The sequence below is a fragment of the Lytechinus pictus genome, chromosome 3, assembly GCF_037042905.1.
Source record: "Lytechinus pictus isolate F3 Inbred chromosome 3, Lp3.0, whole genome shotgun sequence".
Classification (NCBI taxonomy): domain Eukaryota; kingdom Metazoa; phylum Echinodermata; class Echinoidea; order Temnopleuroida; family Toxopneustidae; genus Lytechinus; species Lytechinus pictus.
Window position 1 is genome coordinate 26,328,077 of NC_087247.1, and position 18,543 is coordinate 26,346,619.

Sequence of the window (18,543 nt, forward strand, 5' to 3'; positions counted from 1 at the left end):
TAATTATTCTAGCCTTGAAAGGAGAAAGTCCATTCATATAAATGAAATATTGCAATTTAACAATATGAATTAAATGGGATAACATTAAATAAAATACTGTATTATTTCAACTAAACACGATGTTATAAATACAATCTTGGAGGGAGGGGCTCCCACCCGGCCCTCCATATTTTTGGAGATTGCATCCCGGTCGCTGGGAATTTCGGATTCTCGCTGCATGACTTGTCTTCCCTGAAATCTTGTACACATCTGACATTTTTATAAACCACATTTGTCCATATCATACATATACCTAGGAAGTATTATATGCAAATTAGTATGCACATGTCTTTAAAGTTTCTTTGAATCTTAAATGCTCAGGAATTAGTGTTGCACTTGGTTTATGCTTCTATATTGTTTTGAGAGGAATGGACAAAATTTAGATTTTTTTTTACAAAAACACAAAATATGAAAACAAAAGCAATACAAAACATAAGAACTGAAATACTAATATATTTGCATTCGTAGCTTATGCAAATTTGTCACACTACTAACAATATATAACTTGATGTATTTCTCATTTTGGAAATGCTTTTTTTTGTTTTCACTGTTTTCATGTATTTTCTACATGTCTATGGGTTGAAATTCAGCTACAAAAGGATCACAAAATTGCATTACGTGCATTATGAAAACCAAGGAGCTTCCAAAGCTCCTTGTGAAAACATACTAGCTTTTTATTTAAAAAAAATGCATACATATAACATGAAGATTCAGCACTTGAAGATCTATCATCATGCATATTTTCAAGCTCTTCAGATCTTGTGTCTCTAGCTGAGATCATTTGTAATAGGTCCATGCTGAGATCAATAAGGGGGACCTCACCCCCCCCCCCCCCCGGAATTTCAGGGAGCAAAATAGCCCCGGGAAATGGTGCGGGGCGGCTGAGTTTGGTCATATTATATTTGAAAGAGGCTATGCTCGAATAGCCAGTAAAAGTGAATAATTTATATTTCCATGTTGTTGTTTTTATCGAAATTTGTAAACAATTGAATTCGGGGCCCCTATTATGCCCCCCCCCCCCGGAAAAAACAATGTCAGGAAGGGGAATTCCCTTTGTTAATGCGCATGTGCAAAAATAGCATTGACATCATGCATCGGACGCTTCGAACTCGTGCCTGGGATCGATCTAATTGAGGCAGATTTAGGGGCTTGGGGTTGGACATAAAACAATTTCTAGGTGAGCTGCGTATTGGTGTTTAGTATTATAAGCATTTGATTTGTATTTTATTTTGGAGGAGTGTGTTTATAGTTCCGTCTTGGTGCATTGGGGGATAGGGGGATATAGATACTGAAACAAGATTACAATACAAGTGAGAGAGTAACAACATGCTTGCGCTTGCAACTTGCAAGACCTCCGCCCCTTTGGCCGGGGAGCCGGGAGCAGAGCCATCGGCAACACAAGAGACCAGGGGCCCGTTTCTCAACACCTGGACAAGTTAGTCATATCTTTATCCACCAACCAAGGAGTTAGTTCCAATCTTACTAAACCCGTTTCACGAAATGCTTCCTAACTAGATTCCCTTGATATCGATAATATCGGTATAGAAAGAGCAGACGAGAAACTACTGTAGGCAGTAGCCTGTTAGTCACAATAACCAATATAGCATAATTTTTTAAAAAGCAAAAATATGATAAAACTGCAATTATTGTTATGAATTTAGAAATACATCTAATCAAATTAATAGCAGAGGCAAAATATGTACCATGCATACTTAAACCATGAAGACTGGGGCATTCAATTGCTGAGAAAATGAAATTATGAATACTGGTAATTCATTTCATGACAAAAAATCACATGTGGACATTGAGATGGGTATACCCCTGGGATAGTAAATTTTAATAGTTTACGGAAGTAAACCACAATGGTTTCTTGGTAAAAAAATGTTAATTATACATTTATTTATGGTTCCAAACATCATCATTGATAGTTTAACTTTAACATATTAAATCTGTTAAAAATCTTTAGATACGGAAACACACGATATTTGAAAAATTCTTTGCATAAATTATAGAAATATAATTTATCAAAATGTTGATAAGGGTCTGAAAAAAACGAATACGAGTACAGTTATGGATGACCTGACATGTAGAATCTTTATCGATTCAATTATTTTAAAATTTCAAAATGAATGGTTTTGTTGCGTTTTTCCAACAGTTTTTATAGTTTCTGTTCATTACAATTATTATTGAATGATCTATCACACCTGTTTTGCAATGTAATTTCAACTTCTATGATTGATTACGTAAGATTATAATTTTCAAATTTCGAGGCACTTTTGCATGCCGTCTACCCACGTGATGCCACTACGTCATTAAGAAAGAAGTTATGACAGGTTCGGAGGCGTCATAAATATTTAGTCAGGTTGTTGTCCCCGATCTTGGCAAAGAGGGCTTCATGAAATGGTTAGCGGATAAGTAGTTCTCTATATCCGATTTAGTCAAGAAGTTAGACTTATGACGGTGTTGAGAATCGGGCCCCAGTTGCAGTCCATGTCTGCAACTGCTAACAAGTTAGGTTGAATTAATTAGTGCCAGTTGCTGAATCAATCATTCAATTATTTTGATTGAATTTGATTTTGAATCCTGGACTGACCTGGCAGAAAAGTACCAGTAATTTTATATTAGTTATTAAATTAGTATTAACGTTAGAACTAAAATTTAAAAAATAATGCAAGGCAAGGTACACCTAACCGTCATTACTGATTTCAGTGCACCTGTCTATTATTTGGATACTCGACTGATGAAGCTAATGTAAAATTATTTTATGGGTCATGAAAAAAAATATTCCCCGTGTAATATCTTGAAGCAGCACTTAACGTACACTGGAAGAATCTTCTTACTAGCAAATGACCAGACGTAATATAAAAATTAAGTTAAGATTATTGTTCAATTTTATTTTAAACTCATGCATTCAGATTCCAGACATGGATACTGGTGAAAGTATAGACAAGTGGCAGAAAAGATGGGATGATGGACACATCGGATTTCACAAAGGAAAAGTTCATGAGTGAGTATTTCAATACATTTCAATATATAGAAATTATAATATTAGTATTTATTATTTCACAATGATTGCTGAGAGAATAAATAAGCATGTGTGGTGTTATGGCATCCATTTGCTGATTGAAAGCTAAAATAAAAGATATTTATAACAAGGTCTGACATGATCTATAGTCTAGTTAAAACAAAGACACTAACATTCTGCACTTGATTAAAATCTTTTTTATTGGATGAATGATGGGAGTGTAAATCATTTTGATAAATCTGAATCAAGTGATTAATCACATTTCTAAATACATTCTAGTCAGTAAGTTGTTCATAGTTTTAAATCCTGCTTTATCCCTGCCTAACAGGGTTGCCAGATTTAAATCGTACAAGTTTGTGGCAATTGAACCTCTTCTCCCCCCCCCCCCCCCCCGTCTCCCATTTTGCATAGTATGATTTAATGCATTGTCCTCCCTCAACCCTACCCTGCTACTCTCTTTCTCCACCTGCTTCTTCATTGTCTCCTTTGGCCTATTGGCAGTCTCCTCATCAAACCACCTACCTAAAATTCAAAAGCCCTTCTTAATGCCTGCCCATCATCCCTCCACAACTGATGGGTGTTTATAAAACTGTTCATTAGTTAAGAGCAACTTTAAGAACGACTGATGAACCTGTCTTAAACTTAATAATCACCAATGAACATTAGATGGTGAATATTTACCACAAGAAATGATCACTGGTCATTCTTAAAGTCACTGCTAACTTACAAACATCTTTATGAAACGGCCCCTGGGCATTGTGACATGTGCCTGTAATCCATGAGTGGAGGTTATGAATTGGTGTAGGTGTTTGAGGTTTCAGCCCTGGTGGATGTTTCATAAAGCTGTTTGTAAGTTATGAATGACTGATGATCCTTTCCTAGGTGTTAAATGAACATCAATGAAAATTTGGTGTATATCATTTACAAGACGGGATCACCAGTCGTTCGCTTGCAACTTACAAACATCTTTATGAAACACCCACCTGAGCCCCCATCTTACAAAGAGTTGCAATTGATGTGATCTACCACAACTATGGAAAGCCAGCAGATCAATCGTAACTCTTTGTAAGATGGGCCCCAGGTCAGGTCCCAGCATGGTGATGTTTAATATCAGTCCCAGACGTGATGATATCTGATATATACGCCTGTAAAAACTAAATTTACACACACACATACACACCCTCTTCAGCTCGTGTCCATACCAACATAATCCAGTTTGCCTTCTCCAACTGGTCCACTGCTTCCAGGGATGTACGTAGTCGAGGCCATATTTTGCCGGCATTGGCCTCGGGCAGAGTCATGCATACGAACTAAGTCTATGAGAGAAGGTTTTCTAATGGGGCATCATGTCTCGGAAGTACCGGCCTCGACTTCTCCCAAACACAACATCTGTATCTTCTTTGTATCAACTTCATATCACGGATCATTCTCATAAAAAAGTATGGAGATTGTTAGACTTATCATATTTTTATTACTGAATCTATTTTAATCCACCTTATTTGGTAGGATTCCAAACAAAACAAAGTGGATATGTACGTGTGAAATTGAGTTTCATACAATGTAATTGGTTCTTCTGTTCTATTTCAATTTTCCTAAATGCAGAATGCTGTCTTCATTTGTAGACCAGCTGACGTATGGCAAGGATAAGCGCAGGATTTTCATTCCACTTTGTGGCAAGACAATTGACATCGTATGGTAAGAAAAATAGATAGAGCACTTGTGAAGCTCTGCCCATAAATTGACCTGTCAAATTTTCTCTTGGTCAATCTGATACTTGGATAAGTATTATCAGGCTTTAAAGTCTTCCCTGGGTCCCGTAACACAAAGGTTATCTATTAGTAGTACGGCTCACTTTCTTGATTATTTCTACATTGTAGTCTATGCAATCAATCGTTCAGAATGTTCTACAATGATTGCTACTAAAGCTTTGTGTTACAGGCCATAGATTTTATTTACTCTGATGCGCCTTTTGTTCTGTGTCTGATTGAACTACCATCTTGGTTCTCGAATTTCAACTGTATTCCTGGACATCCTTTAGTTTAATGTTTTATATGAGAATTCATTGCTGTCTGTTGTAGAATCTTGTTCTGATTACATTGCCAATTGAAAGCCCCTTGTGGTATCACTATCAATCAGGGATTATTGGTTGTTGGTGTTGGTTATTCTAAGTGTTTGGCTCCATGGCATAGCAGGCAGTGATCTCTAAGAAAGCATCAAAATATAAATCAATTAGATATTCCTTCATACCTCACCTCGCCTCACCTGGCTGAGTTCACAGTTGGACTTGGATGTAGCCCTCTGCATGATCCTTTCATGACTTTTTTCATACATATATAGGCTATAATGCAGTTAAATTTCAGATCTTCTTGTGTAAAATTACACATATAATCTAAAGTACAATTTCAAGTTTTCTTGAATTATCAAATCATGTTGAAATAGCATTGGCAGGTATCTACATTATACATTTGCACAACATCACTTTACAAAGCTCTTATATATATAAACTTATGGAACATTTTTAATCACACATCACCATGAAGAAGTGGCATGGTGTTGTCACATGCTATCTCAACAGCAATTAGCTCATTGCCAACTGAATCTTATATGATATGCATTATACAGTGTGTCCCACAAAAAACAAAACTTGGATTTCCTGTATTTTTTTCAAAATATCCAAAGGATTTATGTTATTTCATTTAAGCCATCATAAAATTCCACTTTTCCTCTTCATTTTGATAGCAAATATGATAGTTTACGCATAGATGAGCAAGAAGAGTTTGAAAATTTAGTGCCAAAACCAAGTTGCACAGAAATATGGGTCGAGATTTGTACATGATGCTTTGACCTTGCGTTAGAAAAGAATGGCTCATTAGCATATATTTTGTTTTCTGTGTTAAGTTTCTTGCCATAATCTCTAAATGAGAGTGGATTCAGATTCAGCATTTCTGGTATGCCTCATAATTTATTGTTTTTTACTTCGCAATGTGTGAACAATTAAGTAAGTATTTGGTCTTCAATCAAAGAAGAGGTTCCATTCTTATGAATATTGTTAATTTTACGATCAATATTCAGTTATTGAGATATCTTACCCTAATGACACTCAGGTTTCCTTTTTTGTTGGACACACTGTATGTAAACAAGCCAGTTCCAAAAGTAAACGAGTTGATCATCTTCTACGTCCTCATTATAATCCAAACATTTATTTCTTGCATGGTTTGAATTTTTTGTTAGGTTGTGGGAGCGAGGTCATGAGGTTGTTGGAGTTGAAGCCATTGAAGATGCTGTGATAGTCTTCTTCAAGGAGCAGAGTATGAAATACACAGTGATGGAAGTATCAGGGATACAGGGCGCTAAACTCTATCAGGTAGGCCTATAAGCTCCTCTTTTTCATGATTAGGTAATTGTTATCCATGGATGATTAGAGATTGCAATGCAAAAATGATGAATGTTCACACAGAAAAGGAATGGAATTCATATCATGAACTAAATTCTTTTTTTAAAAATATATATTTAGTCATTTTGATCAAATAATTGTCACTAGATTCATTCACTTCTCCAGTCACCCAAGGATGGAGCAATTGCCCATGTGCAAAACTTTAACTAAGTACAATTACTCTTTCATAGGCAGAGACCGAAAGCTTCATGCATCCTTCTCTTCTTCCACTTTCTTTCTTGCTAACTAGATCTCCACAGCAGAAAACTAACAACCTAACACCGCAAATTGAAAATATATATTTTAAGCTGACAAAAAAAAGTTTTTACTAAGAATCAGTTCATTAGATGAAGCTAACAATGGAACTCTAACAAATAATGTGTCATTAGAGCTGGATCTATAGATGATGCATCTAACCGATGTTTGTATGTTTGAATTTTCCCATGTAGAGTGAGGACAGCAGGATAAAGATATACTGTTGTAATCTCTTTGAATTAAACAGGTGAGTTCTACCAATTCACCAAATTTGTTTATATTGTAAGTGACATTATTATAAATTTTCCATCATTGGTGTTTTATGTGATTATGAGGAAATCCAGCCCTAGATGTTCTTAAGGAAGAATTGTGATGCCATATAGGGATATATATCTTGCCCCTGAATAAGATTTATATTATTTTTTGTTTGCTGGGTTTGGACAGTTGCCCCACCCCTTCTTGAAAAAAAATTACTGGTAGATTGTTTTATTATGTAATAATGGTTCAAAATGTATTTGAAATGAAATTTTTTTATGCTTCCACTCTTGTGTGATAGTCTACTGATTTGAAAGACCTCTACTGATACTGAAGTATCAAGGCCTGAATTTTATCTTGAAATGTTGTTGATGATGTCGCTTCTCCACACCCAGGCATGCGTTAAGATGGGTCCAAAATCCTGAAGATCCTTTCTTTATAAGATTAATGGATTACAGCCAGAACATCTCCCAGCAGTGACAAGGATTTTATTTCAATTTTTGCCAATCACAAAATGGTGTTTTGAACTCATTGTGCCAATGAAGTCCAGAAATTGGCAATCATAGAATTTTAGCATATTATCTTAACCCCTTTCCCCTTTTCCCCTCTTTCTCCTCCCACACTGATGGTAACAAATTTACCATATCGACTCAGTTAAATTTGTCTTATGCACTTCTCCATTCCCCCTCCTCCCTTTTCATCCCCTCTCTCTCTTAAAATTTTGCATCAACTTGAACATCCTCAGGAGATGTATAAACGTGTTTATGTATTAATGCCTTGTAAATTTCTTCTTTATTTCAGTACTATTATTGGTAAATTTCATGCTATTTGGGATAGAGGATCTCTTGTCGCCATTGGGCCTTGTGATAGAGTGAAGTAAGTACTTGATTTCTATACTTGTTTTCATCCAAAAAGCAGAGTGATATAATTAATAGTAATAACATTTATAAAGCGCTTTACATGTACATTTTGATACCCCAAATTGCGATATTATTCAGCATTTTTACAGCACTCATACTGAATACAACATGTTAACCTCAGAATTATATAATTATACAAATTCTGTCTCAGAGTTCTATAATATCTTTTCTCCATGGTGTGTACTTAACAGTGAAAATGTAAAAATGTGTGTTTAGGCAAATTCTAATCTTGTATTCACCACAATCAAAATAATCCAGAATCCATATTGAGACAAATTTTGGAAAGAAAAATATTGAACAAATCCAAATCGAATAGAATCAGAATTTCAGCAATTGATTGCAGCACCTCTGATTGGCTATCCTCTGCCGTGTAGTTATTGATATTTGGGTCCCGTAACACAAAAGTTTGCAATATTAATCGTACGCTTGATTTTCACAAATAACCATACATTGTAGTCAATGTAATCAATCTTAAAACATGTCCGACGATGATTTCTAAGCTTTGTGTTATGGGCCCCCGGAGTGGTTAGCCCACAAAGCATGGCACTTGATGAACCAACAAATGTATGTCTGTTTTGGGAAGGCAGTCATTCAATTCTGAAATGTGTGAGGGTATCAACTCCTATTATGTATGCTGTAACGATAAACTCATCATTTTAATAGTTTTGAAAGTGCTGATGTATTCTTGTCCCTTTTTCATTTTCAGGTATGCTGCATTGATGTCTTCATTAATTGAGGAAGGAGGAAGGATCCTTCTAGAGTCGTATCTCTATGACAAGGAACAATTCAAGTGGAAAAGTGAGCTTTTAGTAGCCATCAGATCATTGTCATGTGTTAAAAGAGTTAACACTGTTTGGAATTCATTAGATTTTATAATAAATTTCATTTTTTTTGTTACGGTTTGTTGTGAATATGAAGATTATAGCCATGCACTTTTGATAATAGATTTCTTACAGTAATCCACATCTGGAGTTAAAATTTGATTAGTGTAAAAAGTAGTATTCAGTTGCTGATAGGAAACTGATTGAATGCATCAATTGTTCAAATTTTACTCCCAGGCCTGATCATCAGTTATCATTGTTTAGTTTATTCAGTTGTGAATCAGTGAAAAAGCTTCTTTCTCAACAAAGCTATAAAAATTGAAATGTTTGTTAAAATGTATTGAACTACAAAAGAAATAGTGAACATGGAAGTGCTGTATCTTTATCACCGGAGTTGTAATTTTTCTTTAATTATTTATTTCAGATCACTCGCCATTCACACTCAATGAGGATGATATAAAAGCATTGTATGGTAAGTTGTTATTTCCTTTGTTAACTTTGACCTGTGCCAGATCAAAATTAAGATGCAGTGAAATGAGTCACTTGTAAAATGAAGTGTATATCATCAGTCATGTACTTGGTGTTTTTACCCAGGTGAGGTCAATAAATACAAGATTGATTCCTTGAATTTGTGTGTGTGTGTCATTTGTAGTGTTTCTAAATCTAGTATGATAAGAGGAAGTGAGAGAAACATTGCTTTACAAGTGATTATTGTTATTAGTATTTGTATTTTTGCTACCATTTGAAGAAATACGTTATTATTGTAAGTGTTGCTTATTATTATTGTTTACTATCATTATTATTGTTGATATTATCTTTTATTATCATCATTATTATCCCCCCGCCAAATGCAGTCTAAATGACTATTGTAGGTTGGTGGGTGTGTCTGCCATTCAGTCGTTAGGTTGGTCCAATGCAAATCTTGCAGACCAATTTTTTTCCTTGAATTTCATTGAATGCTCCTAATACTTGAAACTTGCATTGGTCTTTAAGTGAATGCTTACAAGACACATTTCATGGATGTGTCAGAAAGTATGTTGTCATGTTAACAGCATATTATGGCAGTACATGTATATCAGGGAGAAATCTTGCAGAGCTAATAACTTCCTTAGTTTTCACCCATTGCTAATTTAGTCTAGGAAAACACATTAGTCTTGGAGTGAAAATGTGCAAGACTCATTTTCTGAATGTGTCAGAAACTATGTTGCCGTGTTAATGGCATATGATGGCAGTACATGTATATCCGGAATAAATTTTTCAGAGCTTACAATTTCCTTGTTTTTCACCCATTGCTAATTTAATTTAGCCTGAGAAAACATGTTTGTCTAGGAGTGAAAATGTGCAAGACAGATTTTATGAATGGATTGAAAACTACATTACTATATGGTAATAGCATATCATGGCAGAAAATAAGGAGAAATCTTGCAGAGCAAACTACTTCCTCAGTTTTCACCCAATGTCATTTAGACTTGGCACAAATATTGGTATGGAAGTAGTGAAACATTCTTAGACTCTCATGATAGGACTCGAGTATTAATTACCTTTATTGATAGTTCTAGATATTATTCTTACTCATTTGAATGTAATGTTATAGTAATTTCTATTGCAATTATTAAACCTTTCCAAATTGATTGTTTCTCTTTCTAAATTCTTGTTATTTTACAGAGCCAAAAGCCCAGGTGCAGCTGCTGAATAAGCGCGATGTTCTCTACGATGTATTTAGACAAGCTGGATTAGAATACATGTTTGCTATCACCTTACTGCTAACCTTCAACTGTTCGAAGTGATGATTTAGGTATTGGTAGAAGCGAAGACGATACAGGCCAAATTGAATACGACAATATCCTTCTAGTGATGATTAAGGTGCCAAAAATTGGTAGTTTACCATTTGATCAAATTGATCTGAATGAATATGTGTAAACATAATCAGGAATTCAATCAAGTTTCATGTTAACATATGTTAAAAGAGTGTTGAAAACTCATACTGTTAATGTTTCCATGAGAACTAGTTTGTTGCATTGCCAAGTATCTTCTCTATTCATTGATGGATCTTGATGACTACACTAAAAAGAGTCATGCAAAAGTATACAAAAACATTTAGGCATGAGCGTGATAGTGCAAGAGTTTGCCTGAGGTGAAAGAAGGATGCTCTTTTCAACAGGGTTATGCCTTGTTGAATGATAATAATGAGGTGGAATAAAGTTTCTGTATTGAGGTCCACGTGCAACATATTGGATTCAGGCCAGCAGGTTACATTTTTCTAATACTGATTTTGTTTGTTTCATCTTTATTAATCAAAATAATTTTCACATTCAACCCAGGTCCATGACACATCACAATGACAATATACATGTACCATTGGCAAATACACTTACATTTTTAAAGAAATGAAAAATTGAAAGGTTCAAATTAATTAAAAAACATGGCGAAGCATCTGGAATCAGTTATCTTGCAGGTGATGCTCAACATCATAAAAATGATATAGATAGAGTTGCCCTTTTCAAAATGAAATTTTCCGATCAAAGTATATCAAACGTTGATGCTATAAGGAAAAGTACAAGAATGCAATATCTTTTGTAGTGTTTGAAATGTTTTTTAGATTGTCCTCTGATGATATGAGTTTGGTTATTCTTTTACGATTGGTGGCTTTCAGAAGGGCGATCATCTTTCCATCGCTAGTCCAGGCTTGCTCAACATAATTTTATTCGTATTTTTTTCGAAACAATTCAAGCTTTCTTGGGATTGGGTCTTCTGTGATACTGATAACTGTGTTTTAAGGCTTTCCTTTTGGTGATCACAAATTGACGAACTCTGGAACTGGTGAATTTGTCAAGTATCGGACATTGATAAACTTTCATGGTCATGTTTCCCCCTGACGTATGTGTTTGATTTGGCTTTTCAGGTTATTCACATGGACCAACTCGTAACATGGCTTTCAGTGCTGCTCTATTCTCTTCTGAGATGTGGCCTTGTGTATATTTGTATCCAGGTTGTCTAAAGTTGTTTACTAAGGGTGTGTACTTCTTTGGCTTGTAACGGTGACTGACAGTAATCAAACATTAAAAATGTTTGTAGTTATATTTATTTGTTATTACAAGGTGCATATAGTATACATATACAGATATATCAAGCTTTGAGAAAGTAAAGTGGGAATTATTAATCCTCAGTTGGTCTGGCAATTACTATTTTTTCCCAAGGGGCGATTCCAGGGGGGGGGGGGGGCGATAGTAATATTAGCAGTCCAACCGAGGATTAATAATTACCACTATACTTTCCAAGGGAACACCTGATATATTTGTATACTATATGCACCTTGTAAATAACATATAAATATAATTACAAATACTTATAAGGATTTTAATAATCTTACTCAGGAGATTTGTTTCATGATGAGTTGAAGTGTGATTTGGATTGAAATGATAATGTCTTGGGTCTTATTTCTTCTTTATACTAAGACCTCAGCGTAACTATTTTCAAATTTTGACCTGCTGTTGCTTATCTTTATATCTTCTTAAAGTTTCACTCAAGATATAAATGTGCAGGCTAATGTTAGCTATATCGGATCTTAACTCATCTTGTTATGCTTATTCACAATCTAATTATCCTGTATGAATTTGTTGAATAAAACGTATCAAAACTCTTGATGATCAAAAGACTGCCGTAACAGAATCCTATTTTCTGCATGATGAATTATAGACTATAGACCCAATTCTACATTGACTTTTCAGTTAGAAGTTTGATGCAAGCGCTGCCCTTGCATTTCTTGACTGATAGTTTATCTAGAATAATCATGAATATTAGAGGGATATGAACATGAATAGTATTTCCTTAATCTTGGCCATGTCTTCTCAAGAATGGATGATGATAGTACATGCTGTATCTTCCTTCCGCAGTTAGATCTTCCCATTGTATGTCCAAAGGTACTTGAAGCCTGTCTTCTTCCTTGCCACATTTACTTCTCCCAACAGAGCTTGAGTTGCAGGCTCAAGATTTTTGTTTATAAATATCTTCTCAACATGTGCTCCTTAAAACCCAATATACTTCATTGAAACGCTCCTCTTCTTTCGCCTCCTTTCATGTACAGTATTCCTATATTGACAATTCTTGCATCTGACGATGATGGGCCTCGCACTTTGTCAGTCTTTGGGCATCCAATGTGATTAGCGATATCAATTTCCCTTACCGTAATGGTCTGGTCCATCTTCTCTGCCACCTTCAGCTTATTACTGCCGGTTTGTCATTCACCTGCTCATTAATCCCTGTTGTCTCAAGATTCACTCGACAATGGTACTGGTTTAAGTCCAAGACTTCACTGCTCAGGTCATGAACTCTCTTCACCATTTTTTTGTTGTTTGCTTTCAGCTCCTTATTCTCATTTTGAAGTTTCTCTGCCATAACCTTAAGTTCATCATATTTGTCACTGAGGAATGACAGTGACTTAAGAATCCCTGCCTGGCTTTCATGGACATCCTGGAGAGCTAGACTCCAAGAGCAGCAGCTTTCCGGTAAGTATTGATGACAGCCTTGATAGTCGTCCTTCAACAACTCTCTTCTCTTGGCTTGAATCGTCTACAGTATTTGCCACTGTTTATCAAGGGTATCAAATCTATACTTATGTTAAAACCTATTGTGAAATAGCCAAAGGCACCATTAAGCTTGAGAGATAAATGTAATGTGTAGAGGAAGTTGGGGTAAGTTGTGACACTTTTTGCATTTTGCATGCTAGAATTGATATGACTAATAATATTGTAAAAATAAGTACCTTGCCTTTAAATCGAAATATTTTACACCCATACAACTTTCTACCCCCACACTGAAAGTCATAGTTACCTTTGAAGAAAACGATGTCATATGGCTCAACTTGCCCCATCTGTGGGGTAAGTTGTGCCACATTCTGGGGTAAGTTGAGCCACAAAAACTATGTACAAAATGTATGCGGGAAGAACCTGCATGTCAATTTGTTTTAAAAGTCTTCACTTGCTAATTCTATATAAATACTAACATCCTCTAAAAGTAAAAGAACTGTCGTGTGAATTTGTTCCTTTCTGCCTGCATATATGGCTTTTTAAGGTTTTTTTTTTTTCATTATACATTACTATAAGAATTACCATGGCTCAACTTGCCCCATGTTGGCTGGCTCAAATTATCCCAGTCCGAAGTTCATGCAATATTTTCACATCCACACATTTCTTAAACATCCATCATGTAAAAGACTATGACAAGAATGAGAATCCATACCTGGACTAACAATATTGTTCTTATTTCTTTATTGTATTTAAAGATGTGTGTGGGTGAAAAGCACTGATCTATTTCAAACCCTTTTTTTACTTTTTGGCTGAACTTTGTATTTTCCCCCCTAAAAAAGTAATTTTGTTTCAAAGTTGAAAACAATGTGGTGGGGTTAAGGGTTATGTAATGGGTCATCAATACATGCCACCACCATAATGTCTGACGCATTCATTATTGGCCTGGGGGTGGTGGCTCAACTTGCCCCTATGCTCAACTTACCCTCCTTTCCCTACTGCTTATTGCCTCTGTAATACACTTTCCATCCCATTGAGGGACAGTTCTTCAAGTAATTGTTGAATTTGTATTTTTGGTAGAGCAGCATCAGAATATGCCCAGTATGCACAGAATCACCATTGAAGAAATTGAAAGCATTTTGTTCCCTCTAGGAAATTAATTTTATTTGTTCATTTTTATCAACTTTTTTTTCAGTGTATGCACCCATTTCAAATAAAACAAACAGATCATATACCAAACTTGGATTAAGAGTTGATACATTTGATGTATCCCTATATTTACATCAATATTAATCAGTACTAGTATAATTTTTTTTTTAACTTTCAAAAATGTGTATTCATTTATTTTGGAGGCTTGATTATGAAAAAGTTGAAGGATGTTGTGCTTTATAAAATCTTTACAATATATCCTGTGTCCATTTCGTAAAGACATGATAATTGTAACATTGCTGTTATAGTAACTACAATGGAATCTTGATTCTGATAGGCTACTCAGTTATGTTACCATGGTAGTTACAATAACCAATTTTTTTTTAATGATACTTGCTCCTGATCATTAATTCTTGCCATGATTCACATCTGATATGCACAGATGTGGTGTATTGTCATCATAAATTACTTGCCTTTAAATTTTTTTAGTATGTATGGAAAAATGATTTTCATATACTGTCAGAGTGAATATCTATTATATTTTGTATTCAGTTTTGATTATAGATTACCAAGACATTTTGTCTTTGTGCCATTGAAGTGCTTGAAATAAACTACTAAAATTAGTTGTGTCATTGTGTTAAAACTGCTTATTTTCAAATGCATGTGTGTGTAAAACACCATTATTGAAATTTATTGTTCATGCTGTAAAATTATAGAAGACATATGAAATAAAACAATTACATAGTAATTTACAAACATACTTAACAAAGGAAGTAAAAGTTGTCCAGGTCCTGGCACATTACTGCCGAGGCAGGACATACAGTATCAATCAATACAAGATAGAATAGAGAACAGAATAACATATCATAGCAAAGAACTTGAATGCGATTACATTCTATACTATAGTTAAATAAATAAATCATGTAAACAAGTAACAATATAAACAAGCGAATTACTCTTTTTTTATACAAAATAGTTATTAATTTTATTGGTATTATTCATGGTCTTTATCATCGTCGTCATTATTGTTTATTTGCATCACTGCTATTATTAATATTTCTTCTACATTTTGTCTCAATTTCCAGGTAATCTATGTTGTCTTATATCCACTTGGTCTAATACCACTTGGTCGACATCATAAGATGAACTGTGTATGAGTCAAATCTTCAATTTGAATAAGTGCAAAATAATTGCATATTGTAGAGTAAGTGGACATAAGACCGAATGAGATTTAAACTGAGTGGATATTAGACCAAGTGCAGTGTAGACCAAATGACAATTAGACCAAACTGACAGTATACCAAATGGGTTTAGCCCACGTGGTGTATTAGACTATCTGAGCATTAGACCAACTAGTACTTATAGACCAAGTATTAAACACTTAATAGTATACACAAGACATGGAACAAGCTGGTGAAAAACAATGGATACTTTTAGCCAGGCCCATCAAATATTGTCATAAACTGGTACTGTATTCATAATAAATGAATAAAATCTCTTATAATTATATTTGAAAAAAAATTCTTGTCTTGTGCAGTGTCTTTTTTGTCTCATGGGCAAAGCATGAATGGATGAAATATAATGTGTGTTAAATGAATACAGAATGTATGTGCTTGTGGTGGATTTCTTTTATATGTCATGTATATTTTGATCCTTGAATAAATTTGTGTACATCTTCGACTTTTCCCATGCAAACTTCCCACATATTGTAGTACCCCTCAAGTTTATGGACTCATTACGCCTCTGTCATTTGCCCAGCATATTATAATGCAACAAGTAAAGGTATACACTCGGTGACGGATACAGAGTAACCATAATGGGGAGGCAAAAAGGGCCCACGGTTTCTTCAAAAGTTTCTTTCAAGCCCCACCCCCCCAAAAAAAAAGTAAATCACATTTTCAACTTCCCTGTCATTTTTTTTCATTCTCATTATTTTTAAAGAAAAAAAAGATCTTGTTTAAAATAGTCAATATTACTCCTAATCACACCCTCTCTCTTGATGCGGGGGGGGGGGGGGGGTATATTTGTATAATTCTGTTGTTTGTTTTTTCTCCTTCAAAAATTGTCATATTTTTCCTTCCAGTTGGATCCCCTGGACCCGCCACTGCATACACTATTTTACCCCAAAATGGGGGGGGGGGGGGGGTGGGGGAAAGAACAATCTTTGCAATAATCGGATAATTTTCAGATCTTTAAAAATTCAAAGCATTTTCAGTGTTCCGTATATTTTTAAAGTGGAAGCATTTCTCACCATATTTATCTGTAGAGAAGCAAGTATATAATTGAATTTAAAGATAGTGTTCATATGATTGACCTTGGGGCTGATTCCAATTTTACATCATCAAAAAATTCATATGTATCTACTCTTGAAGATCATTAGAATATACCATTAGTTTCTTCCTTCTTTTTATTCACATAGGCCCAGAACATCTTGTTTATAATTATGCATTTATAAACAAGCCCATATTCGAATCCCCCTTTTTTAGAGAACAAACTCAGATTCCGTGAGTTTCTATGTAATTTCCCTGATAGCATCTTGATAGTTGCTATGTCAGTTATCCTCAGGTGACTCGGGTGACAACAAGGGGGATTAGTCCAGACTGATTGATAATTTCCATACTTCTTGACAATCCGTAATCGACCCCATTTAACATATATATGCCCGTAATCATCAGCTAGATAGGAGTTCATCAAAGTAAACCCAGTTATTCATCTCATCATCGGAGCGTCCACTTAATTCTCCGGGGAACACACGGCATCCCATCAAGGTGCTAAGGTCATACATTTACTTATTATTGATATGGCGTCACCAATTATTATCCGAGCAGGGAATTTCTTCATTAGGTCGTAGTCGGTTCTGCCGTTTAGATTGTATGAACGATGTAACAAACTACTTTATACATAAGTCGAATTATGAATATAATCAGAATGCTAAACAGGGGCGGCGCCAGGGTAGTTTTTCTTCAAATTATTAAAGAGTTGCATAACCAACTTGTAATGATGACGTGATTGACGAAAAAGTCGGCATGTGGATTCTATTCATGGATTTTATTCTGTGCATGAACGGCAAATCTTTATCTTGGAGTTGAAAAAAAATGTGAAGAACAATTTTGAACGCGAATTCCCCCTTTTTTTAAATTTTGTTTTATGTATGTTACTACCCATGCAATACATTAATGGATGTGAAGTGTGGAATGTATAGGAAGTCTAATTGACGACGGGTTGATGCTGAACAAAAAAATCAACCTAATAGCTTGAGCGGGAGGCCCATCTTGTCCACCATCCAGTTTCCTCTCTGTGTTGTCGATTATAATCATGATAATTTTTACTGTTACACCATGAAACTTGCTCCAAACCGACCAAAGGTATGTCATTGATAATAACGTGAGTTTTAATCGGTTCGTGGAGTCGGATCCGTTGATGTGACTGTGACATTTGGGTCATTATGATTAATGGTTTTGCTTCTATACTTCGCATCACTTTTTGGCCCCCTTTCGGGTCGGGTCAGAACTAAGTACCTATTCATTATTATCATCATTATTAGTAGTAGTATTGATGATAGTAGTAGTAGTATGGTAGTGGATCGTATTATCGAACACTTTTCATGAATTCAATCATATCAAACACATCATTCTCATAAAATTCACCAAATTTTCACCATAAATTCACAATTACCTACAAAATATAAATATGTAAAAAATTTGCCGAAATCTTTTTCTTTTTTACGATATTAGCTTCCAATCGGACCCCTCTTCGCATGTGAAATATTTTGGTCACTTGAAAAAGGTATCGTATTACCGAACGTGTGTTTTCTATGGGAAAATTTGATAAAACAATAAAATCACTGATGAGCTACTTTGACAATTTTTTAATTATTTCTAGAATATTAAGACTTTGAAAATGTATTTTTGACAATTTTTCATCATCTTTCTTTTCAAGTTCCCTTTAGAGAATGTTGCAAAGTTTCGAGCGTATGAGACTATTTTCTGACGCATACGATGCGCCCCTTCGGTAATACAATCACTCACTATAGTAGTAGTAGTAGTATCAGCATCATCATTTTCATCATCATTATTATTATTATAATGATTATTATTATTATTATCATTATTATTAATATTAT

General features: G+C 34.8%; 1 protein-coding gene across 3 annotated transcripts; it reads left to right on the forward strand.

Annotated features, from left to right (window-relative positions):
- The first annotated feature begins 1,104 nt into the window (after positions 1-1,104).
- On the forward strand, positions 1,105-15,933 carry LOC129257533 (probable thiopurine S-methyltransferase). 3 transcript variants are annotated; one of them, XR_010293006.1, is made up of 10 exons: positions 1,105-1,216; positions 2,955-3,046; positions 4,667-4,759; positions 6,296-6,428; positions 6,947-6,999; positions 7,809-7,883; positions 8,634-8,725; positions 9,173-9,220; positions 10,414-10,611; positions 13,111-15,933. XR_010293006.1 is itself a non-coding variant. In XM_064096716.1 (10 exons), the coding sequence occupies exons 2-9, from the start codon at positions 2,964-2,966 to the stop codon at positions 10,533-10,535; spliced, it is 699 nt and encodes a 232-aa protein (XP_063952786.1). In that variant the 5' UTR covers positions 1,120-1,216; positions 2,955-2,963; the 3' UTR covers positions 10,536-10,543; positions 13,111-15,933. The 3 variants fall into 3 exon arrangements, 2 of the variants coding, with proteins under 2 accessions (XP_054751858.2, XP_063952786.1); XM_064096716.1 differs by having other exon boundaries at positions 1,120-1,216; positions 10,414-10,543; XM_054895883.2 differs by having other exon boundaries at positions 10,414-15,933.
- The last annotated feature ends 2,610 nt before the right edge of the window (positions 15,934-18,543 follow it).

Coding starts and splice junctions, on each gene's coding strand:
- LOC129257533 (XM_054895883.2), top strand. CDS start 2,964: ATGGATACTGGTGAAAGTATAGACAAGTGGCAGAAAAGATGGGATGAT. Junction 8,726..9,172: donor GGAACAATTCAAGTGGAAAA/GTGAGCTTTTAG, acceptor TATTTATTTCAG/ATCACTCGCCATTCACACTC. Junction 9,221..10,413: donor TGATATAAAAGCATTGTATG/GTAAGTTGTTAT, acceptor GTTATTTTACAG/AGCCAAAAGCCCAGGTGCAG.